The sequence below is a fragment of the Oxyura jamaicensis genome, chromosome 5 (assembly GCF_011077185.1).
Source record: "Oxyura jamaicensis isolate SHBP4307 breed ruddy duck chromosome 5, BPBGC_Ojam_1.0, whole genome shotgun sequence".
In the NCBI taxonomy this organism is placed as follows: domain Eukaryota; kingdom Metazoa; phylum Chordata; class Aves; order Anseriformes; family Anatidae; genus Oxyura; species Oxyura jamaicensis.
Window position 1 is genome coordinate 29,484,290 of NC_048897.1, and position 27,646 is coordinate 29,511,935.

Here is a 27,646-nt window from a genome sequence, read left to right on the forward strand (position 1 = left end):
GTGGGCAGGGAAGGAGCAGAGAAATGTTTAATAAAGGGACAAATGCTAAAGGGGAAAATTAGAGATGCATCACTTTTACTGGTAATTTTTTCTTCAAAGTGTGTAGGACTACTGGGACCAAACTTGTGAACAGAAAGACTGGAAAGCGTCCTAATTTTTCATTAAGACTGTGGGCAGCAGAGGTTCACACTAACTCAAAGCTGCTTTGCTTCCATCTAAGCTTGTGTCTTGACAAGTAAAATCAGGCTCTTCCATTTATAAAGAACTTGCATCTTGTTCTAGAAGACTGTCTTAGCATGTAAATGCATAAAATATAATACTTATGCAAATCTGAAGCCAGTTCCAAGCCTGAGTGACTCCTTGTAGAATATAAATGACATTTCTTTGTGACGCTCCCAAAGCTATCGTTGTGTAGATGACTGACTCCTCACCGATTGGCACATCACCAAAGCACAGATATAGCAGATGACAATGATGGTTAGCAGTCATCATGCTTCCTCCACACCTAGAAGGATTAATGCTCTGTTTCCTTATTTCTGATCCTCCACAGTAGTTTTTCTGCCTTGCAAGTTCCAGTCTTTAGGAGAAAGAATGCTGTCCCTCTCTCTTGATCTTGATTGTAGTATATTTCCTATTAACGTGAACTTTTTTTTTTTTTTTTTGATTGCATCAGTGTATGGGGCTTGCCCTGTAGGAGGAGGCAAACTAATCCCCAGACAGAAAGGAACCTGGCTAACTTCACTTCTTATACCCTAGGGATGCTGCTGTGAGGTAACAGGCAGGAAATCTTGGTCTCTTTGGCAGGCTCTGGCAGGCAAGGACCTGCTGTGTAACGTATAAGCTGTGACTGCACTCTCAGGAAGCAGCCTTCCACAATTTAGCTAGCAGATCTGTAAATGAGGATTACGAACCTCAGACCATCAGCTAAAATGCCAGGGTTTCCTTGACATTTTCCATTGGAACCCCAGTTCTGTTCTTTCTCCATAACGCTACCTTAGATCTTGGGCATTCCCACTAAATCTGTGACTCTGGGTGCTGTACGGCACCACCACCTCCCAGCCAGGCAGGATGAACTGGTAGGAAGGAAAATGGGAATGGGGAAATGTGCTGAGCTGGCCCGTTTCTACTGCACGAGCCCACTCCCAGCAGAAATGATGACAGCCTAATGGTTATTAGTAATATGACATTTATTCATTTTAAGGGCAATTTAACAGAATTAAGGTGGAAAAAAAAGTGGGGGGGGGGGTATTTTTTTGTGGGGGTGGGAGTGGGGGAGGAATAGTGCGGGGGGAGGATTTTTAAGGCTGACTTTTATCTCTGCTCTTTGGATCTAAATATAATGCACCTTGGGGTTAAGCCAGCACTGTTTATTGTTCGTGGTTGGGAGAGGCCAAGAATCCCCTTTATTTGCAGCGGAGAAAGAGCAGTCGCAGGGTTTGCTGCGGTGAACTCTGACCTGTCCCCTGACGATAACGAGCCCTTCCACCTGCGCACACCCGCTACTGCTGAGCGGTGGTGGAGCCGGCGTCCTACCGAACGCAGGTCGCTTGTGGAAATGTCTATTTCCAGGAGTCAGTAAACCCTGAGGCACGGCACAGCCAGCGCAACAGGATTACAGGGGTGATACTAGACTTCAGACCTCGCAGCACTGAGTCATGGCAAGCGACAGGGGAGAAGTAAAAGCGCCAGGTCATGTGCTGCACATCTGCAATGCAAATAAATTGGTGGATTCTTCTATAGCCAGCCCTATAGCAAACAATCAAAGCTTTCCTGCCAGGAACGACAAGGAATTGGTGGCAGGTCCTGAAATCTGCAGCCAGGCGACACAGGCGGAGATGTTGGGATTCGTTAGAAGCCGCAGCAGCTCTAGGCCCTGAGGCTGTGGAGCGGAGAGAGAGGAGCTAACAAGCAAGTGGGAGCTTTAATAGGTCAGCAGTGAAGCAGGGGGGGTTAGGAAAGGGTGGAGGGGAGTGGGAGATGATCTTCCCGAGGTTCTTGCCTGTGACCTAGCAAGCCTCAGTGCCTAGGTGTGACTGAGCTCTTTCTCTCTGTCTTCCCCCCGTAGGGACCAAAAGGAGGAGACAGTGAGAAGGCAAGATGGTCCCACGAGCCTCTGCTGTCGGTGTGTGTTATTTTCCTTTGGAACATGAATCTGAGGCTTCTCCGCGCTGACTGCGTCTGTGCTCCATCTACTACCACACCCTGAAATCAAACTCAGCAGCTTAGGTGAACCAGGCACTGTACAAACATGTCAGACTTGCCTCCACCCCTTTTGCTTCTCCCGCTTTCTCCTGCCATCTTTCTCTCCCAAGTTTATCGGCGTGTCAGCGGATCCCGGTGGCAGAGCATTTCCACCTCACCTCTGGTTACAGAGCAATGAAGAGCCAGGGGTAAGCTCCCTCCTGCAGGTTTGGGGTTCAACATTGGCTTGCTTGCTTGCTTTAAAGCAGTAGCAACACTGTCCTAATCGCTGCAGTTTCATGCGATTTTTGTTTCCTCTGTTTACAGAGGACTAGGTTTGTCAGTTTAAACTAACATCTCTGTTCCCCAGTGGCTGTGCTGCTACAGCTTAACCCCTTCCCTTCAGAGCTCAGCCTCGCCACTGCCAGGAACTAGCGTAACGATCACACGTGTGTTGGCAATGCCAGCCCTGGGCAAAGTGAGAGGCGAACCGTTCAGGGTGGTCATACAATTTTTTCTCTCGAGGGATGGTTCTGGAAGGGAAGAAAAACCAGGAGCTGGATTCCTTTGGGAAGGAGTTTACTTCATCTTTACTCCTATAGCCCAGCAACACCGTCCTCCAATCGGCTTTGCTGCATGGCAGTGGGAGAGTTTCCCTGCAGACCCTTCTTTCTCCTCTCACTTGGAATTGTCCTCTACCAGCATTGTTGCAGCAGGACTGCCAGTAAGATCTTGTGTTTTTTGCCTTCCAGTGTCTTTTAGATGGGCCAATGTATGGGTCTCTGGGGTCTGGTAGTGTAACCTATGGAGAGTGAAGATGATGGGGAATGTGGAGAGGAAAATGCATTGTTGAATATTGCTGGGTGATGATCTTAAGGCACTGGGGTGACGAAGGGGTTAAAAGTACTCTGGGTGATGCTTGGGAAAGCAGACAGCACGTCAGGAACATGCATGCTTATTGCCTTTATGCGAGACATAGCAATATCTCCTCCTAAGACCTGTATCTGTGAGGACCCTTACCATACCTTTGAAGAAGTCTAATCGACTCACCAGTTACAACCCCTCGTGTCTGTATTCCTGACCTTCTGGCTGCTGTGCTAGCCAAGGGCTTTTCAGCACACCTACTGAAACACTGTGTTGTAGTACTCGCGTGTGGGGGGGTGTGTATGTGTGGGTGTATGTGTATCTTGGCTATCTGAAAGCTGGCTGATTTCCTCCAGTTTACATTACTATAAGTTTTACTATATAACTGTATAGTTACTATCCTATTGGGCATTTGTACTTGATTATTTTTGCCAAGTGGTAGCCAACATATACAGACAAGTATTTCATCTCACAGCTACAGAAGTAGTCTTGTCCATTAATGTTTGCTGATACATGTATTTTCTTCTTTGCCAGGACATTAATGCCTTAATGTATTTGGGGACACAGCACTGAAAAAAAAAAAAAAAAAAAAAAAAAAAAAACCACCAAAAAACAAAACACAAACCCAAACCAAAAACAAACAAACAAACAAAAACAGAAGAGACGTTTGTGGCTGGTGAGTGAGAGTTCTCAGGTGGTGCTGGGGAATGCACATATAGTAAGAGGTGTTTGCTGAAAATTACGTGTTTGGGTAAAATCCGAGGAGCTATGCCCCTCCAGAGCTGCTGGGGAAAGGAACACTGCTGGCTCTCTCTCAATTCCCATCCCTTTGAACAGTCTCATTCTTGATGGCATGACGAAGCTGTATAATGATGTTCATATTCTACAACTGCCCTGGTATGTACATCCTGTGTGCTAAGTGTGAGCAAAGGATTATATATCCAGTAACAAAGACAGCTGATCAAATAAGGGAAAGAGCTATCAACAAATAGTTGGCTGGATTAGTAACTGTGCTTCACGGTGGACAGTCTGCTCCCTGTGCAGGGGTTATTTCTGTCTAGATGGGTGCCAGTATGGCTGTAGGTATACATATATACCTGGAAATATACCTGGAAAAAACATCCTGGGTCCTATTGATAAGGTGCGCAAAAATGAAACACAAATTCTTGTTTGGTCACAAAATTATTTTCATTCACAAGGAGAAGCACATACCAGGAAGTTTGACTTTCCTGTCTCTTGTCTCTGATTTTGGGGGGGGGGGGGGAGGGAAGAACACTTTTTAACCTACTTCTCTGATGTTCTCAGGGAAATTCACAAGCAGAAAAAAAAGCTAAAATATTTTGTGCAAACTGCTTAAAACAGCATGGACTAGCCAACTCCACCTGCAGCTAAAAACTCAGCCAGGTTCCAAGTTCCGCATTGCTATCACGTTCTCTTGAGGTACTGATCGAGGTACTGTGGTGAAGTCTCATCTCATTAAGAGCTGCCGATCAGTTCTGCACATATAGGACATCAGCTCTGAAGTCAGCAAGAGCAGCAGAAGGCTAGCCAATATGTTGTCCTGCTCAGCACTGATAGCTGGAGAAATGCAGCAAACTTTCAGATCTTGCTACAGGAGGCTCTGGGTTAGGGGATCAGCTTTCTTGCCTCTTTGCCTTCCAAGGTATAGACTCAGTGCAACAGAGTAAAGAATGAGGACGTGGCTAATTTAGGCCTTGTTTCTAAGGAATTTCTCAGTATGGTTTCTAAAAGTTGCAGGAGAATTACTGTATAGCTGGAGGACTAATGCACTGGGATCTCATGTTAGTTTGGGACTAATCAGGTAATGTGAATGTAGGGTGATGACAGACTTAAAGTTGGAATCTATTTCCCTCAGAAAAATCTCAGGAAATTACATTTACCCTAGGGCAGAGCCATTTTAATTTATAGTGTTAGTAATTAGATTACTTTGTAATTTATTGATGAACAGAGTGTAGTTGTAGACAATAATTATTTATATTTACTTGCATTATGAGTGCACCTTAGGTTTTAACATATGGAATGCTGTGACCATTCATACTCATAGCATGTTTTTTTTTTTTTTTTTTTTTCTCCTTTCTGCACTAAGCAGAATATCTGATATTCCCTGGGAGAAGTCTTGTCTGTTATGATTTTAAATTTCCATATCAGTTGGTCTTGGTTAGTGGCGGTAATGAGCAGCAAGGTGCTGAGAGACAGCCAAGCTGTGGGGTTTAAGCTGGCCTCTTCCCTCCATGTTTTGGGGCCCACTGCCTGGGCTGCAGCTTTCTCATCTGTTATCTCAAGGGGATAACACTAATTGCTGTCAACAGACTGCAACTTAATATATATGCATCCCACTTTAGGAGAGCATAGTGATCATAACTAGGGAGTAAGATTGTTTAGTGTTATTTGGAAGGAAGTTTAACTTTTATATCATGGTGCCAGCGGGTTGTCTGGGGATCACTGTGGTGACTCTGCCAGCCCTCTGCCATGCTGCTGGAGTGAGGAGCATGATCCGGGATGTCCTGCAAGGAGAGACGTGCTTGCGAGCAATCAGCCATGCCCAGCGAGTGTTCGACTCATGCTTGGCTCCTGATTTCAGTACGGTAAAGTCTGTATCGTGTGTTTGCAGCACACAGCTATGGCCTCCTTCCTGCAACCCAACGTGTCGGAGGCACCTGGATCTGTGACCCATGACATGGTACGGAGGAGCACAGCGAGGTTACAGTGCTCAGACAGAACTGCAGGACGTTGTGTCCTGCACCCAGTGTTTTGAAGTGATATGCTTGAAGTAGCCTGTTCCCCAGATGCAGCCTAGTGCCTTGGCTCCCTCCTTTGCCATGTGACCCAGCATGCCAGATGGGGCCCCTTTCACTTGTCCCAACATAACCTTCTGAGAGATGAGATGTTGTTATTCATGTGAATTTTTGCAGACAGAGCCTAAAACGTTCTTATTCTAATCTTGGTAGTATCTTTATGCTGACTTTGAGTGGATCTAGCACACAAGACAGTGGAGACTGAAGCCCCATATCCAAGCTTGAAGCTCTTTGGTGTTCTGGATTAACAGATAACTGCAGCCACTTCCTTTTAACCATGCATGCATCCTTTGTGGCACAGTAGTATCTGCAAAACCATTTGAAACAATGCAGTGACTCTCTGGACATGGAACAGTGGTGTGTGCATGTGTCAAAGAGGTGCAGTGCTCTATGGCTTTGTACATCCAGAAGAGGACACAGCTACATCAGCTATTTGAAAGGTAGGGAAAGAGTTCATCGATGTCATAGTGGCATATGTCTCAGCCTTATGACCTGCAGCACACATCTCACTGGCTTGGGTAAAGAGGCTGAGATGAGCTACATCCTTCTTTTGGTGCTGCGGTGGTATTTGTTAGCTGTAACCCTCTTACAAACCAAATACAAATGGGAAAAGGCTAATCTTCTAATGAAGGCATTGGATTGCAATTGAGGTTTGGGTGTGATTTCTGTCTGTGCTTCTGTTTTTTGTCACGGTGTCTAGACCTACCTGCTGGCATCAAGATCAAACACGTGGTCAGAACACGTCTTAGCTCCCAATGGTGCTGTGCACCCATATTTTCTCTCCATGGAAGCCAGGGTGTGTTGGACCTCGATCTGGCCTTGATATATAGTTAAAAAGCAGCCAGGAGACATACCTGGAATCTCTTTTAGGTTTGCTAACCTAGACATAGCCGGGAAGAAATTGGGCTAGTCAGTTTTTTTCTGTCTCATCTGCAAATGAAGATAATAATTCCTTTTCCTTACCTTTTGTCTCTATAGATGAAAACCCTGGAGGGTGGGGACTGTCTTCAGAGCCTGGTACAATGGGACAGTGACTTTAGCTGGGACTCCTAGGAGACTGTAAATAATGGAAAGCTTTATTATTTGTCAGGGGAAAAAGTCCATTAGCATTTGGGACATGCCTGTACGGGTTTCAGAAAGTTCAAGAGGTCTTTCCTTTGCAAGTGCTTTTATATGTCCCAGAACAAAATTGGTGTAGTATAGCTAAAACACACCTCGAAATATGTCACTGAGCAGCATCCAAAACAAGCTTAGCATATAGGCGTTCACTGTATTTCAGGTTTTAGTCCTAATTTATGAGCAAGGAAATGGAGCAGGGGAGAAAGAGGCAGCACCATAGGCTGTAGACCCTGTTCAGTGGAGGCAGTGCAAAAAATGTTAAGCTGTTGTGTTTTTTCTCTTTTGTCAAAAATAAACCCAACAATATAATAAATACATCACTCCCTAAGCTTTTTTTTCTAATGTCATATTAATCTGTGTGCTCATGCGTGTGTTTGTGCAGGATTTAGAGCATTTCACTGGTTTGCTGTGCTGCTAGTTCACACCAACACAAAGCTTTGCTACTGGGGGCTGTGGAGGGGAGAGAAGGGAGTTGAAGGAAAGGACTTGAAGCGATGGCACACCAGACAAGCATCCATTCTTCCTTTAGGGAGGCAGAGTTACCTAAAACTGCATTTCTAAAACTACTATCACAGATGAATGTGGCAGAGGTCATTGAGACAAAGCTCTGTGCTCTGAGATCTCATTTGAGATTTCAGCCCAATTTACCTGTTCTTTCCCCCTTTCACTCACCCTTTGTCATTCTTTGCTGCGTGAAGTCCCACTTAGATTTTTAAGCTCCTTAGGGAAGGAACCTGTCATTTTTCTTTGTCTGCAAAATGCTATGAACATCTTCTTTGGCTTTGTGTAAATAATGATCATGTCAGAAACCTTAGGAGGGTAAACAAGGATTTCAGAAGGTATGGAATGCAGTGAAATACCATGTGTGCATATTCACATGCACATATACATGAATATATGCCTACAACAAGCTAAATAGGCCATTATTAATGTATTATTTGAAATGTATGACATGACAGTGACCTGTATAGCAAAGTACGGAATTATGCTTTTCCTTTTAATTGGTGAGTTCTCTGCAATCTTCTTTATGTTGTGACTCCAAGCCCAGTCTACATACTGCAGTTCCTCAGGTCCTGAGTTCTTTTTTCTTCCCCCCTGCTTTCTTCAGCCCAGGGACCCAGCATTATCTCTTGTCCAGGGAGGGAGGAATGTGGCAAGCTGCGTCCAGATCTGTGATACCAGTGGAATAAGCACTGGGTGAGTGAGTTCAGTTGCTGCAGCAGGAGGGGGAGGGAAAGCTTATTTTTAACTGGAAACTATACAAGTGAGCCTGAAGTAGCTCTCTGCTGTTTTTGCTATCATCAAGTGTATGTGTGAGTGAATGAGTGTATGTAGATAGTTAAGTACAGTGCCTATATACTAATGGAGCATATAATCAAATGTGCATAGGGTGGAGGCAAGTCAGATTAAATAACAGTGCGTGTGAGCTTCTTTGTCTGAGTGTTTGAACTCTTGTGTTGTAACGAGCAATTCCTGATAACATTTATCTACTTCTTTTTTTTTTTTTTCAGTGCAGTCGATTCTTTTCCGTGCCCTGCTCCTTGGGTTGCCTGTCTCCCAGTCATTGCTCTTTCCTTTCCTAACTCTGATTCCCCTTTCTCCCTTCCATCCCTAATCTTCCCACCCCTTCCTCTCATCTGAGCCTGACCCTTCTTTCTTCTTGCCCCTCCTTCCCAGCCGATCCCTCCCCCTGCTCTGGATCTGCTGGCTGTGGGATTTTTTCTCATGCTCACTGGCAGATGTGACAGCTTTTGGAACTGTATCATCTAGGAACAGCTATATCTGGAGTTGAAAAATCTAACGTGGTTTCCCAGGCAGCAGGAATGGATCGCTGAGAGAATTTCAATCTCCGACTGCTTTTGTCTTGTGGTAGTGACTTTTATTATTTATGTTTGTGACATTTCTTACAGTACAGTTGTCAGCAGTGAATGAAAGACTAAAGTCTAGTAGATTATTATAATATCAGTGTCACAGTATTTGTATTATTATATTAAAGGGATGCTGTCTACGTTTAACTACAGGTTTGTCTTGATTTACAAAATCTTATATGCATAAAATATTCTTATGAATTTGTTACTGAATTAGAAAAGGCCTGTTTTATGTTTTTTATTTAAACATTCGCTAGCTGGGTATTGGAAATAAAAATAAATAGCTCTTGCATGAAAACCACAAAGTGAAAGGAGACTGGTTAAATACAGACCTTCTCAATGAGATGCAAAACCTACATAGATTATTACAATCCTCTGGATTTCAAATAACTATTTTTAGTGTATGAATTTCATTTGATCTTAATGCAGTGTACCTTTAAACCACCTGTCTGATATGGCAATGTCTTTATAATCAAAGATTGATACTGATCATATAAAGCAAATGTCATTGGATACCCAGGAGTATATTATATTTGGACTTGATTGCATCTTGTTGTTTTTAAGATGTCTATTATAAGCCAATAAGGTAGATGCAGGCTGCCAGTTAGTCACCCTAAAATTGACCGTGAACTTAGTAGATGCTGCTTTCTGGGTTTAGTAAGTATGCTTTTGTATATGGGAACAAAGTGTATTCCAGGTGTTGATTGACAGGTACAGTGATTTAATGTAAATCCACAAATGTGGTGTTTGTGCTTAAGGAAACTGATACTCTGGCGTAGTGCTGCTGTTCTACTTGGGGCCAAAATATCACCTAGGCTTTAAAAACAAGTATTCTGAACCTTGTAGTTCAGCTAGAATAATAATTCTTCAGGTTCAGAAAACATTTGATAGTACAAGTGCTAATGGCTGTGGCATTCTTAAAACCACATTTTACAGGACCCCTAGCCACCTGAAGCCATTAAAGAGCAAACTTAAAAGACAGTGTGTGCTATGCCCTGAATATCTTCTCATTACTGGGATGAGATGAGGAATGAAGCTGCGAGAGTTGGAGCAGGAGAAAGAAAGATAGTGGTTAAAGCAGTAACATCACTGTGTCTGGAAATGCCCCCATTCTGGTGGATCAAGTAGCTGTTATGACTGACGTGTAGGCAGCAATTCAGAACTTAAGTACTGGCTATAATACTACAGATATACTTCCTGCTGTTGTCGGGGGCTGTGAAAGCTCCTCCGTAGCACCAGCTGTTGGTTTGAATAGTACTAACACCATGAGCTGTTATAATATCTTTCCAGGGCTGTCTGCACCTTAAAGAATTGCCCTTTGACTTTAGTCTTGGTAATTAGTTAATATGCAGCACCTAGGGGGCACTGGAGGTGAATCACTGCGTTTGAACAGCTGGCAATACCTGGAGCATGGCCTCTCTTCCCATAAGCTCCCCTTAAAGATGTACTTGGGTTTCCATTGGAACACATTCTGAACATTATTCTGGCTGCAAAACCTCTCCTAGGCAGAGCAGTTGCTTCCACTCTCTTTTGTAAGTTTTTTTAGTTGCCTAGGATTTTCTTTCTGGGAGGCATCTTTAGTAGGCTTCTGGATTGCAATGGGCATTGTCAGTGTGTGAAATCTGTATTTCACCACGGATGGATTGCACGACTGGGGGCTTAGATGGTGTAAAAGCTCTTCTGCGGCACATAAATGGTTCCCATTCCAGTGACTGCAGGATCATGGTAACCATGTCAAGCTAGTGTGTACGCATTTTCAGGATCTCAGAAAAGCACAAGGAAGCAATGTCATTGCTCACCTGGTGACTGCACTTTGCTCTCTCATCAAGTTTTAAGTAAAACAACTCAGAAAATGTTTGACTTGTTTTTCGCTGTGGGGAAAAAAGCCTGTGGTGCATTGATTGTTGAGGCTAGTGACTCCTAGAAGTGTGTGTATGTCTGCAGCACAGTGTTATCTTTGTATGTGTTCATTGCCTCTGACCCTTGCAAATATTTATGCAGCACAAATAGTTGGAAGCTGAGGTCCTGTACAGGAGAAGATGATCGTTATAAAGTTGAAGATCAAATGTCAGAAATCTTCTGATGTCAAGGAAGTGGTAGTCTTCATCACTTCAAGCTACGTTAGTGAGAGTCAAATGCTAATATTAATACAAGATTAAACTTGGAGATCAGTTGTTCAAGCCTAGTAGTATCTAGAATGTACGTTTTCTCTTAGAGTAGTGCTTCTACTACTACTATATGCTTGATAGACTGCAATAATCCATAGAATAAGAAGTCATGGACTAGAATTGTGTTGTGTGGTCAGTCTGTTTCCCATATTAAAAAACAGCAGTTTACTACCTTGGTTTAAATTGAATCAATGAATGGCTAGGGGAAATGTTACCGATACAACATTATTAATTTAGAGTTGTGGGAACCACTTAATTAGAACAGTTGACTTCCTTCTAATGATTTTGACTGTTTTTTTCAACTATAACTCTGTAGGTTTGTTTATTTCCACATTTGGGTTCATTTCTTAGAGAACTACAACACTATAGCAGTTATCTAGAACATATTCTAAGAATCTGGACACTGAATTTCAGTAAATGTAATGAAGCTTCATGTAAATTTGGTATACAAGAGTGTTGTCTTCAGAGTGACAGAAATAAGGACTGGGAAAAAGGAATTCTTGTATCAGAACCCAAGAAAAAGTGAACCTTAAGTGAAAGTTAGGAATAGGATTGTGTTTCGTTATTCTGAGTAATCCCACAGAAGGGGTTAAATTCAGATAGCCTTGGGACTATGAACTCTGTTCAAAGCAAGACTAGAGTTTCACACAATTTATTTCTAACAGTGTCTTAAGTCCCCTTCTAGAAGCTTTCTGACCCAAAAGGTCTGAGTACAGATGGGTAAGCAGAAAATTGTCAGTAGAAGAGGGAAGAACATGTACTTTTTTTTTTTTTTTGAGAGGGGGGATTTTCTGCTAGTGGATATAAATTATCTAAACTAAACCTGCGCAGCTTATGCCCAAACTAGAAAGCTTTAGCATTAAAGTACCTAAAGTGTGTTGGCAGTCTGCTTTGTCTAATCTCTTATGGATCTCCTTATTCAGTCCATCCTGATGCTGAGCTCTGGAGCACACCTGGTCCAATGCATCCATAGAACTGTCATTTGCCCACTAAACATATTTCCACAACAGTGGAAAGTTACAGAAACATTCTAATTATTACTTTAGAGTCATCAAACCATTTCATAGAATCATAGTGTAACTCAGGGGAGAAGCCACTTCAAGAGATTTGTAGTCCAACCTCCTGCTCAAAGCAGGGTCAACTCTGAGATCAGACCAGGTTGCTCAGGGTTTTGTCCAGTCTGTTCTTGAAAACCTCCAAGGATGGAGACTGCTCAGCCTGTCTGGGCAACCTGCTCCAGTGCTGGACTCTGCTGATCATGAAAAAGTTTTTCCATCTACCCAGCTGGGACCTTTCTTGTTTCAGTTTATGACTCATCTCTCAGACTCCCACCATGCACCTCTGTAGAAAGCCTGGCTCTCCGTAGAAAGCCTCCCTACTTCTGAGCTGTTTCTTCCTGGAAAGGGTAACATCCCCCCCACCTCATCTCTTCCTTGTCTGTCTTATCTGAAGAAGTTGTGCCCATCCCTTGCAGTTCTCCAGCTGTTCAGGCTGTCCCACTGTGTCTTATTCTACCCATGCTGGAGTTAACTGACCACATGCAGAGTGCTGATTCTTTATTTTCCTTCATATGTTCCCAATTCAGAACAGTGTAAAACTTCTGACTTTTGGTTTATCTACATCTCTTTTTTGGATGTAATTTCAGGTTTTGAACATCTCCTGTGTCTGAATATATTTAAGTGTTAGCTGATTTTGGCTTGCTGTAATTGTAAGGACTATTACAGAAATTGTATCTCTCAGCCCTCAAGGGAAAGGAGTCTTAATTGTTTTCATTTTACCTTCTTCAGCTACTTGCTGGCAGAATTTTGTGTCCCAGCTACCTCTTCCTTTCTCTCGCAGAAGCCCTTGCTTCTGTGCTAGAAAAAAGAAGATTCAAAATCTGTCTTAGGCAGCTCTTCCTTTGATAACAACTCTGTTGCCTTTAAATGTGACTCAAACATGCATTACTTACTTGTAGTAGTCTTAAATAACCAGTGAGAGGACGACCCAGGCCCTGTTTGTAAGCACCCTTAATTCCAGGTTTGCAGCACATCAATGTTGTCTTAACTGGCTAGACTCTAAAGCCAAACCTTTCACTTAAGTACAAACCTGTAAAATATAAATGTGTATCTATTATAAGTATTTTAATTTTTTATGATAGGCAAAATGAATTTGTAGAAATAAAGAGGAGTTCAGCTATGGATATAACAGGTATCCCTTTTTTCCCCTCTGAAACAGAACCACTGTTTCACAGTGGACAGAGCACTGAAAAGGTCACCAGCAGTCCTAGTTCAGCTATTGACCTGGTAGGCGTTCTTGCACTGGCCATTGCTCTTTTATTGCTTCTGCTTCCTCATCTGTAAAAAGCAGGTGATCTTGTCAGCTCCACTGTTGTCCAAGTGCTTGTCACTGGAGAATGTTTTTAATACAATATAATTAACTGATATAATCAATATGTGATGTTACTGATTGGGCAGATCACATCTAGACATGCAAGAGCACTGACTACATTGCCGTCTCCGATTCAGGCACCATGTTCCGCAAGAAGAAGAAGAAACGCCCTGAGATATCAGCTCCGCAGAACTTTGAGCACCGTGTCCACACTTCATTTGACCCAAAGGAGGGCAAATTTGTGGGCCTACCACCTCAATGGCAGAACATTCTAGACACGTTGAGGCGCCCCAAGCCAGTGGTAGACCCTTCAAGGATCACCCGGATGCAACTCCAGCCTATGAAGGTAAGAAAGGAAGACTACTCTTTCCTCTTCCCTGGGCTATGAGGGAGGCCCAAGCTGAGGTAATATCTCCAGAACCCTATATATATTCAAGAAGGGCTAAGGGTGGGGTCTGTAATGAGTTCAGTGGACGGCAGTGGTCTGGGCTTTGATAACACGGCCTTTTTTTTTTTTTTTTTTTTTTTGAGGAGATAGTAACTTCATCAGAAATAAGGACCTCAGTATCCTTCTCTGCAGTAGTGTCACTGTTCAAATAACCAGCTGGCTGCCTGTCACTGAAACAGGGACCTGTGAAAGCTCACATGGTAGCTGACGGGGACTCGGATATATTCAGCTGTTGTACAGGGAAGTGGAGAGGAGAGTTCGTAGAAAGACCTGTTTTAGCAAGTTTGTCATTCTCGTGGGCGAGCAAATTTGGCTGGTAATTAAGTTGACAGGGAAGCCTGAGTGGGAGAGAGCTGGGTAGCACTAGCTTGCAGTTCGCGGATGTTTCAGTGAATGAGAGAGAACGGGGAGCAGGACTATACTTGGGTTTAGGCTAAAAGGCTTTATAAACCAGCAGTTAACAGAAAGTGTGGCATAGTAAACAGGATAATTTCCTTAAAGCAAGTCCTTCAGTAAGGAGAAAGAGGTTACTGATCCTTGCAGATGGGTGAATTTAGATGGTTGTCTTGCTTGGGTGGCGGTTCATAATGGTCATCTGGAGAATGCGTGCTCATAAATGTCTGCAGGGACCTGGTGTGTGAAGAGAGGCAGATTCACAATGGCCTCTTGGAAGAGGGAATGAAAGATGGTGACAGAATTATTGTGTTTAAAGTCTTGCTAGCCTGTGGGAACTTTTTGTTCTTGGTTAGAAGAATGTTACAAGAGCCTAAAAAGTGAAAAGTATGTTGTAAAATAGAGATATTACTACTTGGATTTCGGGAGGGATTGAAAAGAAAATAGCTGTCTGTCTGATCAATATATTTAGCCTTTTGTGTATAGATGCCTAAAATACGGACTAAATGGGACTATATGTTAGTATAATACAAATAGTAATGCAAAACCAAACCCATGATTTAAATGGCACATGAGGATCTTCCAGCAGAATGCTGATTTATAAGGCAAAATCTTGTTCAGGCAGAACAGGTAAAAGAAAAAGGGTATTGTCTTTGTTTTATGGTGTCCTGAATCTGCTTTGAGGTTCAAAATGTAGTAGGAGACAGAACCGCAATCCAGAGAAGATAGAAAACGTGTAATAAGAGACCAACTTGTTGAGATCAGGAGCTCTCTGATGAGCTTAAACTGCAGGAGGATTGCTCAGAAAAGTGGAAACTAGGTCAATTTATAATGGGCAAATAAAAAAGAAATTTATGTAGGGACAAAACTGGAAGGCCAAGGTACAAAGAGAGATGTTATTCTCAGAGAATATGAAGAGCACTAAGGAAACATCACAAGTACACTAAGGAGGAGGAGAAGGGGGATGAAGAAAAGAATTAGTTCACTGCTCATTGTGGAAGAAAGTTAATAACCGATGACACTAAGAACTCTTAAATGTTTAATGTTTTTCTTCAGGAAAAGGTTAGCTGTGATCAGTTGGCTAACAACGCGAGCACAAAAGGATAGGAACTCAGGCTAAAATAAGGGAAGAACACATGCGACTTTTTAGATAAGTTAGACATTTTCAAGTCAGCTGGGCCTAATAAAATTAAAGGAATTACAGATCAGTCAGAATAATTTCAATTCCCGGAAAGAAACTGGAACAAATAGGCAAGTAACCTATTTGCAACCACTTCCTAGAAGATAACAGGGAAGTAGCTAGTAGCCTGCATGGATTTATCAAGAACAAGCCAATCATGGCAAGCAACCCAATTTCCTTCAATGACAAGGTAACAGGTTTTGGGTCAGGGAGTTTTATGGCTCTCTTCTACAACTTGAGTTAGGCTCTTGACATTGTTACTTATGACATTCCCAGAGCAAACTTAAGTTTTTCTTAAGTATTTAGGAAAAGTCTACTCAAGGAATAGTTTGAGGCATCACTGTCAACTACGGAAATGTCCACAAAGAGTGGAGAAACTGGAGTTTTTCCTCTGAGTCTGATACTGGTCAGTACTTTCATCTATGACTGTTTATATCTATAGATGGCCAAAGCAAGAAGAAGTTGCAAAACTTTTAAGAGAACAAGGTTAGAATGCCTAATAGTCTTTAAAAACTGCAAAAGACTCTTAAATGAATACTTTTTTTTTTTTTTTTTTTTTTTTTCCCCAGTAAGTCCAGGTACAAATACTCTTTTAGATTGCATTGTATAGTTGATTATTCCTATTAAACTTCGCCTGAACAAATTCCTGTTCAATGATACCAGTCAATGGTAAGACTTTTTTTTCTAAGTGCTAATTGGCCCTGTTAAGCTGAGCTCTTATACGTAAGGTTTTAGATTCAGCTTTCATAGTGTGTATGGTTTTTGTTGTTGTTTGTTTGTTTGTTTGTTTTGACATGTACTGTACTGTGTGTTGCTTGTAAAAGGTTGCTTTTCTTTTTAAAACTGTAATTTCTAGATCTTGGTCAGTAAGATGTGATGTCTGTAAGAGCATTCCATATAGGTTTGCCTCAAATTTAGATGCTTATTCATTAATCTGATGCAGTCTTTAAATATGGCTGCTAAGTACAGCTAATTCCTATCTTCACTGTATGCAGGGGATAGGACTGACTTCATGGGTTGGAAGTACAACAGGAGTGACTTAGTCTAATTTTGACATGTTTTTATCTAAAATATAAGGTGAACAATTTAATGGATTTTCTGAAGAGGTGACAGCATCTCTTCTTGGAGACTTCTTATTTTGTGAACATGCTGGACAGAAGTCCTTTCTGGAATGATTTTTGTCCCTCTACTTTGGACTACTTGGCATCTTGAGATTTCTTTTAACTTTATTGTGAGCTATTCTTTTTCCAAGTTTGTAGAAACATTGAGCACATCAGTGAGATGTGGAGGAGGGCCTCTTTCTCTCCCATCTTCCCTGTGCAAGCACGTGCAAGGGTGTGGAGGCATCCTGCTGAGGGCCGTGTTACTTAGGGACATGAACATTCCATCTGTCCTTGCTCATACTCATTTATGATCTTGTGCTCTTAACTGAGTGCATTACTGAAGTAACCTGATATGTCTTAATTCTCTAAAGGATGAATTAGAGTGGAGAGAAGACTCTTCCCCCCCAATGACAAGTTTAAACGACTGGATTTCTTTATTTCTGGCATTTTTTTTCCTACTTTTGTGCAAAAATGATGGAACTAGGTTGAGGAGTTAGTGCCTTCAGCATCTTATTTACTTGACAGCAGCTTGGGCTGCAGAGGAAGGTGCATGTGTATGGTGAGTGAGATATATTGCTACAATAGGACTGAAGAGCCGAATTTTCAGCTGCAGGTGATGTTGTGTGTGCAGTGTTATGAGCTGAATTATCCCTTCTTCACCTTGTTTGACAAAATTGTTCCCTTTGCCTTTTGTTCCCAGACACTGAGCAAGCCAGGTGCATTTCATGCACTGTGGTGGCATTCTGTTGAAATTACTGGAGCTGCTGCTTTGTACCAGCTAAATATTAGGCTTGGTGTAATTAATTCAGCATCTTTAGAAGATCCCCAGAGTTCAGTTAGCAAACAGGAGATTGCCATCACTCCAGGGAAGGATTTTCCTCAGGCAGAGATTCGTGAAAGTGCAGGAGTGATTCTATGCTGTGAATTTCTGTGAAGAAATGAAACATTTTGGTTTCCAGCACTAAAAAAGCTTCTGTAAGCATTTCAGTTCTAGAATAAACAAGGTAGAGCACTATGTAATATAATGACAGCTTCAAGTGTCCTACTTTTGTAGTGCTGTTGCTTGTTTGGATGGAAGCCTTGTTCTCCATCACTTGCTTACAAGGCATTTGTGAGCTGGTGTGACCCTTTGTTCATCATTTTTAATTATAATAGCTTGGCAGAACAGAGGAGAAATACAGCGTTGGAACAGTGTGGTCTTCAGTGGTCAAGATTAAGATGCATTAGCAAAAATAGTAGACAACCAGACTAAGGGATGCTGATTACAATGGTACTGAGAGTGGTACAGGGGAGTGATGAACCTTATCCTGGAATGGCAAGGTGATCTTTGCAGATAGAGCTTGCGGCATGCTGTAACTTCTTTGGAGAAGTATTAGTTCTCAGGAGCTTGTTGAGCCTAAGTTAGTGATATAGTGTGGCACAGGAGGGAGTGCTAAATACACCCAGTTTTGCTCTAAGGTTGTCCTTTAGGATGCAAGTGCAGCAGCAGGATTCACTGTTCTGACTGAAAGCACTGCTGCCTCTGTTAAATAAGCATGTCACCCAATGATTCATTTTTTTTTTTTTTTCCCCTCAGTAAAGGAAAATTATTTTTTTTTGTCCTTTTATTATTATTATTTTTTAACTAACTTTACTTAATTCCCTAGGTCTGCTTTGGCTAGACATACAAAATCTAAACTTTGGCAAGATTAACTAAACCTCAAATTGTAAATCTCTAACTTTTTCCCCTGTTCTCTATGTGTCACAGACAGTGGTGAGAGGCAGCACCGTGGAAGTGGAAGGCTATATCTCTGGGATACTCAACGATATCCAGAAGCTTTCTGCCATCAGTTCCAACACTCTGAGGGGAAGGAGCCCCACCAGCAGGAGGAGAGCTCAGTCCCTTGGGCTCCTGGGGGAAGACAGACCCCCAGATATGTATCTTCAGAGCCCTGAAGCAGACTGGGCAGACAGATACGGAAACTACCTCAATTGCAATGGTGGGACCAAGGTGACTCGGAGGCAGACTATGTGGCCTGATTACAAACCCAGACTGGATGGACAGTCTCATCCCAACGGTATGGTTACAAAAGCCCAGTCCCTTGGGCCTTCGGAGTTCCAGGGTGCCGATGGCAGCTGCCTCCAGCGTGCCTCTGGTCTGCAGCACATGCCTGCTCTGCCGGGGGAGAGCGACAAGATGGGAAAAAAGAGCTCAGAAGAGTGCTGGCCTCAACCTTGTCTAGTACGACAAGCAAACTCCAGGCCCTCAGGAGAGGGCAGCCCTAGCTCCAAATCAAGGGAGAACAGCTTGAAGAGGAGGCTGTTACGCACCGTGTTCCCCTCCTCCAGCAGCTCAAACAAGTCAGGCCCTTCCCTGCACATAAAGGTACAGTTATTCCTTATTTTTTAAGTGAATGCAGTGTTGACTTCAGAGTTCCAGAGGTTACTTAAACAGCAGAACAAATTTAATTGCAAACAATGCACAACCAACTGTTACTCTTGTGATTAATGCTGGAATCAGAACAGTCCTGGCCAGAGGAAACATGCACTCCTAGGCTTCACAGCATATACTGCTAGGCATAGCTCAAAACAGCAGCACTATCTCCATCAGAAAGCCTTGTTAGTGGAGCTGTATGTGCAGGGGTGTCAGGTGGAAAGGAGATAGTGGACTTACTAATTTTTGCTCCTTTTCATTCATAAAGTCATAAATTAAATACCCTTACACTAACATAAATGTGCTTTGGCTATTTGGGGAATTTCCATAATTTACGTTAGGAATGTATTGTTTTGCCTGTGCAAAATACGACTACTTCAGGGGAGTCTGGTGGTTATAGCTTATCTGCCAACTTGCCTATAACAGGAATATTTGCATCAGCACCCACAGTACTGTCAAACAGGAAATCTGACTTGGGTTTTGCTGCAGATGGGACAGCTCATAGCTACGTCTCCCCCAGGAAAGCTACCCTGAATGAGTGACTCACTTATTAATCTATGAGAAAAACTCCAGGTCCTTTTGCTAGATAGGAAATACAGCCCCTCAGGCCACTGCTGCTAATTCATCACAGACTAACCTAGCACTCATTGTCCTTGCACAGCTGTTGAGCATTTTTAAAGGCTGTGCTGTACTGGTGCTCGGCCAGGCTAATTTCTTGCAGGCGTGGAGTCCTGAACTCAGAGGAAGATGACAGGAACCACTGGCCCAACAAAACGAATTGCTCTAACGTGTGTTGCAAGCTCCAGTACAGCTTGTTGCAGGAACACTTGCAGTTTGCATAAGGCTCAGGCTCAGGGCTTTCCAATGTAGCCTTCTCCCTGAAGATTCTCTTCCCAAGGAAGTGGGGTTTTGGAGGAATGCAGTTCTTCTGTAGCACAAACCATACTTGTATGCTGTCTCAGTGACTCTAGGCTGATCTGTACTGGCTGGAGGCCTGTCCCTGAGTGCTTATAGGGGGACTAACCTCTTCTTTCTTTTTCTGGCAAGAGTGTCTTTACCATGCCTCTGCACTTTCACAAGGAGGAGCAGAGGTTACTGGCCAGATAGCATGTGTGCGTGCATGTGCTTGGGTGTGTTTTGAACTCGAGCTGTTTGTTAGACGAGTAAGAAAGACCTTGAGGTTATCTAGTCCATCTCCCTGCTCCAGTGAAGGATCTGTGCCATCACTGGCAATTGTTTATCTCCAGTGATTAAAACTGGAATCTCCCTTACAAATGGAGATGATGGTGTGCAGCTGTGGCATTTAAGAATTGTCTAATTGCAAAAGAAATGCAGAGGGGATATCTGACTGAAAATGGGGGGGTGCATGCCTCGACAGGCTGCTGATGGTCACCACAGGAAGGTGGAGGGCTCTCTCCTTTTGGCATAGCATGGGGGGAGAAGTGGGAAAACAGTGACACATCAAAATGTCCAGCGACTGCAAACGTGTGTATAGGGGCTGTCAAATAACCAGAGCAGGAAATAATACTTATGTGTGGTTAGACAAACATGTGTGAGCTTGCATGCGAGTTGTGCCCTTTTGCCTGCTCTAGGTTATATAAAGCCTTTTTTTTTTTTTTTTTTTTTTTCCTCCCTCCTGAGACAAAACAAGAGTTGGGAAATAGATATTTCGCTGCCATGAGCATGTCTCCACAGAACTGCAGGGGTGGAGCTGGTAAATGAAAAGGAAGTAACTTCTGACAGGCAGTTTGTGTTTGTGCACTCCAGCACCACAGTGCCAGGACCTGCTAAATCAAACGTTCAGGGGCTGTGTGCGTATGAGAATGAGCTGTGCGTGTGCTCGGCTTATGCAGATTTTACTGTTCTCAGAAATCCTTGATTTAAAAAAGCGGGGTGGATGTAATTAAATTCTATACAAATATTTTCTGAGAGAAAATGAATGTTCTTTTAAAACTTTTTCGGCTGCTGATCTTCAGTTCCCATGCCCATATTATTAACTTTATTAACACTCTGTCTGGATTGTAAGAGCAAAAAAGCCTGTCGCTTTGAAGTTTTTATTTGTCCTGGAATACGAATGGTTGGTTGGCTCTTTCTGAAGCGCTATGTTGTCAGATCCACTATTACTGTAAATATAACAAAGTATAATGTATTTTATACCAAACCCACTAGATGTTATAATTAGTCAGCATTTTGAGGGTGAGTACGAGCACTTCAAGATTTTTCCTTCTTGGGAGACCGATGTGTAGTGCTAGCATGGGAATGCATACCCTGAAGCCATGTTACCGCAGGCTGTGATCTTACTAGATCTCATAAACTAAACAGGGATGGGCTGGTTTGGTACTTGAGTGGGAGGTCTCCAAAATGCCTTGAGTACTTCAGGAAAGAGCACTGCTAGCCCCAGCTCATCGGAGATCAGTTGTAAGCCCATGATGTGTCAGGTGGCTCTGTGCAGCTGAAGTGCTGCCCTGGCCATCCGCAGCTGTTCTGGTTGGTTGTGCTTTTCCCAAAACAGAGGGCTAACTCTGTGCCTGACCGACAGGAATGCTCTGCAGGTACCAGTGGAAATTGCAGGGAGCGTTTTCCATAGGCAGAGTGTAATTACCCGGAGGGAATTAGGCCAAGACGTCAAAGTGATTTACAGCTTTGGCAGGAATCCTCTTTCTTTTCGTGTATAGAAAGTTCAGAGGAACAGAGGGATAAATGGTTTTCAAATTCTCTGCAACTTGGGTTGCCCCTGAGTTTTGGTGGCAAGGCTGGAATGCTTTTTAGCAAACTGCTGGTTCTATGTGTGTGTGGGTGGTGGGTTTGTTTGTTTTAAGCATGAGCTGTTATCTAGCCCTCTGAGAACAGAGTCCCTGCCATATTTTGGAGGTCCTTAAAACATAGCATCCATCCTGTAGCTGATTCTTGAAAATTGACAGCCATGTGGCTTCCCCTAATTGTGCAGCATATGCTGGGCAGGCCTGGAGACAAGAACATGGAGCTCTTAACCTAGAGCGCTTTGTCTGCTGCAAAATGCAGTAAGCCAGATTGGCATAAAATGCAGCTGATGCCTGCTGCTTAATCTAACCAGCATTTTTTCTTTCTTCTGCTTTCATATTTGTTCTTCCCAAAGCCTAATGCTTTCTTCAGACCCCAGCAATGGGGTTCACCCCACAGCCCCGCAGCCAAAGCCCAGTCTCTCCCACCAGATCAGCCTGCGTCTGACTTCCCCAGGATGATTTCGGAAGCTGGAACTCCCCAGAAATCCCCAACAACGGAGAAGGCGATCACAGTGCCCCAAGGCAGGCCGTCACCAGCAGGGTCTCCAAGAAACCGTCAGACTCAGACGAGTTCCAGCAACCTTCACCTTCCCCAGGACTCTTCCGTGAAGGGGCAGCTGGCCAGTGAGGACCCAGTGGTTGTGACTCATGAGCAGTTCAAAGCTGCCCTTAGGATGGTAGTGGACCAAGGGGATCCCCGGACATTGCTGGAGAACTATGTAAAGATTGGTGAAGGGTCCACAGGTATCGTCTGCATTGCTCGAGAGAAGCACTCAGGGCGTCAGGTGGCAGTGAAAATGATGGACCTGAGAAAGCAGCAGCGCCGGGAGCTCCTTTTTAATGAGGTAAACATAGAGAGGTGGGGTTCTCTGTCCACCACAAAGCCACGGTAACAGTAAATGTGGTTTTAAAAAACAACAACAAAAGAAAAGAAAAAAAAGGTGGGGGGGCAGGAGACATCTTTTTAACAGAATTATAGTAGTACCAAGATAAAGAATGACTGCAGGGACAGAGGCTACTGTGTTGTACTCATAGAGTTCCACATATTTGCTTTGTAGCTAGGATTAGATTTTATAAGTTGTGGCGTGCTGGTCAGTTGTTCCCTGTGTTTTTACAGGTGGTGATAATGAGGGACTATCAACACGTCAACGTAGTGGAGATGTACAAGAGCTACCTCGTGGGAGAGGAGCTCTGGGTGCTGATGGAGTTCCTGCAGGGGGGAGCCCTCACAGACATCGTGTCTCAGATCAGGTACGAAGCAAAACCCAAAGCAGCAGTGCTTGTGTGTCCACCTCACAGACGACAGCAGAGTGGAGATTTCTGGGAAGAACAGTTTCCCTCACAGCTCTCGTGATGCTTGTGATTGCAGTGCCCTGAAATTGCTACGCTTCATAACTGACATTGATTTGAAGCATTCAGATCTGCTTCTGGTGTTGAAGGGAACTTGTTACCATACTGATCTCTTTACATACTCGCTGTTTATCTCCTTTATAACCTCCCCTGTAAAACACAGTACTCATAAAAACGTATTGTTTATTATATCTGTTGAATTTAGGCCAGGAAGCTCATTGAATAACTATTAAAGAATGTGCGAATAGTTTGCCATGGTACAACCTTAGCGAGGTAGAATTTGTGGCTAACTCCTCCAGGGAAATGCAGCAGATCCTTGAGATCTGGGCGCCTTCCCAAATTTTGCTGCCTAAAGATAGCAACTACTGGACACTCTCCTAAATATCTTTTTGTATCCACACCACTTCATATTCATTAATGCCCAAAGCACTTCTGTAGGGCAAAGAAATTGCTCTCAAATGCCCTCTTTGGAGTCCCACACTCAAAGAGTTTTGGGGATGTGTTTATGAGGACAGTGTCTTACCTGCCCTTTCCCAGCTGCTGAGCAGTCCTGCAAGGCTGTAAACTGGCACAGGGAGCTCCAAAGAAAAGACTGACCAAGAGTTTCTGTAGAATGAGCTTTCCTCTTTTAGAAGATTCAGAACGTTAATTGGATTACAATTAAGTAGTATTGCTAATGCTAATTATATTTACTTTAAAAAATTGTAGTATGCTTTTAATTCACTTAACATACTTTGACTGGCCTTTACTGATCTTGTGGTAGGTTTAAGGCATATATCTTGTTTTAATGGGTTTTCTGTTTTGGATGCGTGCCTGTGATGTGTCTGGGGGGGATGGGAGGGGGGAATGCATGTTGTCCTCTGTGTGCTCTACAACCACACCTGTAAGGAATGTCTTGGAGACGCTTATCTGGCCAGCCCTCCAATTCTTTGATCAGAGGTACGTCTCAGGGACTGAGAACCAAGGTTTCACTAAAAGTCCTGTATGTGCTCCTGGACAGGAAACAGAATGTTTAGTCCTGAAAAGTGCTGAGTCCTGGCATTGCAGAGCCAGTAAAACTCTTGTAGCTCTTAGCTGGTATTAGTAGAGCCAATGGAACTATAATTTAAATCAAAGCAAACAAAAAAAAAAACACACAACATATTCTAGAAAGGGTTATGAAGTGTCTGTGTAGTCTGTATCCACCATTGAGACAGAATGACATCATGGGATGTCAGCATAGATGTTATTTTACAAAGCCTTCCTTTGAACCCTTTAATGAATACTTGTTTTTCCACATAGTGGAAACAGGATCTGTTATAACCATAACATTTATCAAAAGTAAGCTGCAAGCCTTTATCACTTTTTCACAGGGAGGAAAACACCGTCATTCCCCTCATTAAATACTTGCTGAAGGTGATAACTGATTTGCATCTCCAGGAGTGAGCTAATCCCCTAGTAATCTCTCTTACACTATGCAATCACTTGACTGAAACCAAATTCCATATATTACAGGCTGAAAGTGTACCTTTTTTTATCTTCTAGAACCACAAAGCTCAGAAGGGTACCAACTTTGCTTATAGCTCATGCTATATACGAAGTAAAAAGTATTATTTCTGAATAGGTTAGGTTCTGTACTGGGGTAGTCTTTGTCCCTCTCTCTTCAGAGGTTAAATTGTAATGGGAAAAGTAGCCCCCTGCCATTCTTCAGATACATTTCTGCCATAGACATGGCACAGTGCAGCCAAAATACGCAATGTCCTGGTCAGATGGTGACTTTGGTAGAATGAGATGTGGATTACCAGCCAAGCAGTGGAAATACGAATTTCTCAGGTGATGGTGCAACCTCATTCCTAAATGTATAGAAATTGCTCATACCTGTTCAGAAAGTGCTGTGTGCTCTGCACAGTTCTACATTTTCAGCTGTCTTTTTCCTCAGTCTTACCTGCAGACATGGATTTGAAGAGTTATCATTTCCATGCCCTCAAATGAGAGTGGTTTGAAATAACTGCTAGAGACAGGCTGAGAATCAAAACTACTCAAATAGGGACTTTCAGTGATTCTTTGAAGTAAGTATCTTCTAGCATTCCTTGGTGTATGTGTGCAGAAGCCATTCCCACTGGCCTCAGCTACAGGAGATTTTAATTTCTGCCCTTTTTAACTTTCATTTGATCCTAAAGGTTCTTGTGTTGGTAGTCCACATAGCAGGAGTTGCTAAAGATCAGGTTCTTGGTGTTCATACACAGTGTGCTAACATTAATAAAATTCAGGAATGACAGCATCTCCCCCTGTCTGTGCTACCTTTAGTTAGGTATAAGACTATCCGCGCTGTTTAGCTGCATGAAATCTGTAGGGGATCCCCCCATTCTCTATGAAATTACTTGTTTAGGTCCTTACTGCATAAAGTTGCACAATAGGCCTTGTGAACAACAGTTTCACTATATGTACCTAAAAGAAAAAAGCTGTCTCAACAGTTCCTGTGGCATCTTGGCATGAAGAAGCAGTCTTGTGCGTCGTAATTGTTTGAAACAGCATGTTGATTGATGAACTGAGATACCAGGTTTAAAATGCAATTTCTCTGAATTAGACTTATTAAAGCTTTAAGTTGCTAATCATCAGGACAAAAATGTTTTCAACAGTAAAACACAATTGTAAAAGAATAGAAAGAACGAGAGAGAGTACTGGTCATGGGGAACCAAAATACCTACCTGCAGCTCACCTTCAAAACTGTGCGGTACCTTTACACAGAACTTGTGAGTTACCGCTATCCACAGAAGAGTATAATGCAGTTAAAAAACTATGTCCTTAATTTCAGGCTAAATGAAGAGCAAATTGCAACGGTGTGTGAATCAGTGCTGCAGGCTCTTTCATATCTTCACTCTCAGGGGGTCATTCACCGAGACATTAAAAGCGACTCTATCCTGTTGACACTGGATGGAAGGGTAGGTTTCCTCCAAAAAATTGCTTCCTGTCTTTTGCTGCTGTAGCCTTAGTCTGTCTCCTTATTTCCTTTCTGTTCTCAGTCTCTTGTTTACACCTCATTCTCTTACTCCTTTTGTGTTCTTTATCTTTGGTGCTTCCCTCCACAAAGCTTAGAAATAATTTTAAAGTTTGGTTGTTCTTCTCTTTGCACAGGTCAAACTCTCAGATTTTGGTTTCTGTGCTCAGATCAGTAAAGATGTACCCAAAAGAAAGTCCCTAGTTGGTACTCCTTACTGGATGGCTCCAGAAGTTATTGCAAGGGTACCATACACTACTGAGGTAAGGGACCACTTTCCTAATATCAGAAGAGGTAGCAAATGATATTCTGAGGTGTCACGCTAAAATATTAGGCTCTCCAGGAAAAGCATCTAGGATCTATTTAAAATAGAACTATAACTATGATTTCAGATTTGATTGTGATGATATCAATTTGGCCTAAAGCAATAAAAATAAAGTTTAAAAAAAAAAAAAAAAACACGTTCAGCTTCCTGGAACAAGGTGTAAACTTACTCTATTTTTATACCTGAAGCTTGGCATAGGCCAGTATATGCTGTAGTGTGGACAGATGTTAGCAAGGAGCAGCCTGCGATGCGATATGGATCAGTAAATCAATCAATGCCATGAGGGGCAGGGAGAAGAAGAGCAGGGAAGACACAAATGGGAGCTCTGAAATTATGGGCAGGTGGCAGCAGACTGATTAGTTGTGTTTACCGACCGACCAGGTGCAGCACAAGCAGTTACTTGCAGACCTTTGCATGTTGCAACACCGGCATGGATCAGTCCTAAGTGGAAAGCTGTCTTTGTTAAACAGCAGAAAGGGATCCAGCAGCATTAAGTGGGTTAATGGTTTACGCTCTCAGTAACGTTTGTCATGGGAAGGGTGTTGTAGCCTTTGTGAAAGCAGCGTAGTGAGGACCTGTTGCTCTGAGCTGTGTATTGATGCGACATTGGCTCCCACAGGTGGATATCTGGTCTCTGGGAATCATGGTGATAGAGATGGTGGATGGAGAACCCCCCTATTTTAGTGATTCTCCGGTCCAGGCAATGAAGAGACTCCGTGACAGTCCGCCTCCCAGAATGAAAAATTTCCACAGGGTGAGCATACCGGCAAAGCACTTGTGAACCTGATGATTATCATGGGGAAACATCCATACCAGCTGTTCCCTGCAGAGCTGGCTGTGAAAATGGGTCTTGCTAGAACATGTTTCTTGGGGAACTTTGGATTTTCTTTGCCTCAGTGGATACAAGCTGCTGCTGACAGCTAGTGGCTGGTTTGGGAAACAGTCCTAATAATGTAAAGTCACTAGGGCATAAATCCAATAATGCAAATCAAAGCTGCTTCTGGTGGAGGCAATAGTTAGTATCATGCTGTTGTCAACAGAGTAGCTCGTCTTCTAGGGAAACAACTAGGAGGATCCTTGCTCTGGAGAGTTTCCAGCTTAGCAGCTTTCAGAAACGCAGAGGCTGTGTTCTGGTCAGAGCAAGAGCTCAAAACAGACAGCAGCTCATGGGGGACACTGCAGCTGCTTTGAAGATTAACTCAGCTTTATGGTTTCTTATGAAAAACTAGTAGTGACATAAGAAATGCAGTGATTACCTTTTTGTCATCACTTAAAGCCATCCTCTATTTCATTTCAGTCCAAGCCTCTA

The 27,646-nt window shown here is 42.9% G+C and overlaps 1 protein-coding gene across 9 annotated transcripts in view; it reads left to right on the top strand.

Annotated features, from left to right (window-relative positions):
- PAK6 (p21 (RAC1) activated kinase 6) overlaps positions 1-27,646 on the top strand; it is a 41,235-nt gene that overhangs the window by 10,122 nt on the left and 3,467 nt on the right. For 2 of the 9 annotated variants that reach the window (XM_035327691.1, XM_035327687.1), the window contains 9 exons: positions 2,066-2,390; positions 6,015-6,301; positions 13,524-13,732; positions 18,258-18,875; positions 22,039-22,530; positions 22,803-22,936; positions 25,830-25,956; positions 26,150-26,275; positions 26,957-27,091. In XM_035327691.1, the coding sequence (XP_035183582.1) occupies positions 6,208-6,301; positions 13,524-13,732; positions 18,258-18,875; positions 22,039-22,530; positions 22,803-22,936; positions 25,830-25,956; positions 26,150-26,275; positions 26,957-27,091 (1,935 nt within the window). In that variant the 5' untranslated portion in view covers positions 2,066-2,390; positions 6,015-6,207. Of the gene's footprint in view, positions 1-2,065; positions 2,391-2,706; positions 2,906-3,579; positions 3,722-6,014; positions 6,302-8,657; positions 8,850-8,880; positions 9,002-13,523; positions 13,733-18,257; positions 18,876-22,038; positions 22,531-22,802; positions 22,937-25,829; positions 25,957-26,149; positions 26,276-26,956; positions 27,092-27,646 lie in introns of those variants that run through there. The other 7 variants (XM_035327693.1, XM_035327689.1, XM_035327692.1 and 4 more) reach the window with 7 other exon arrangements.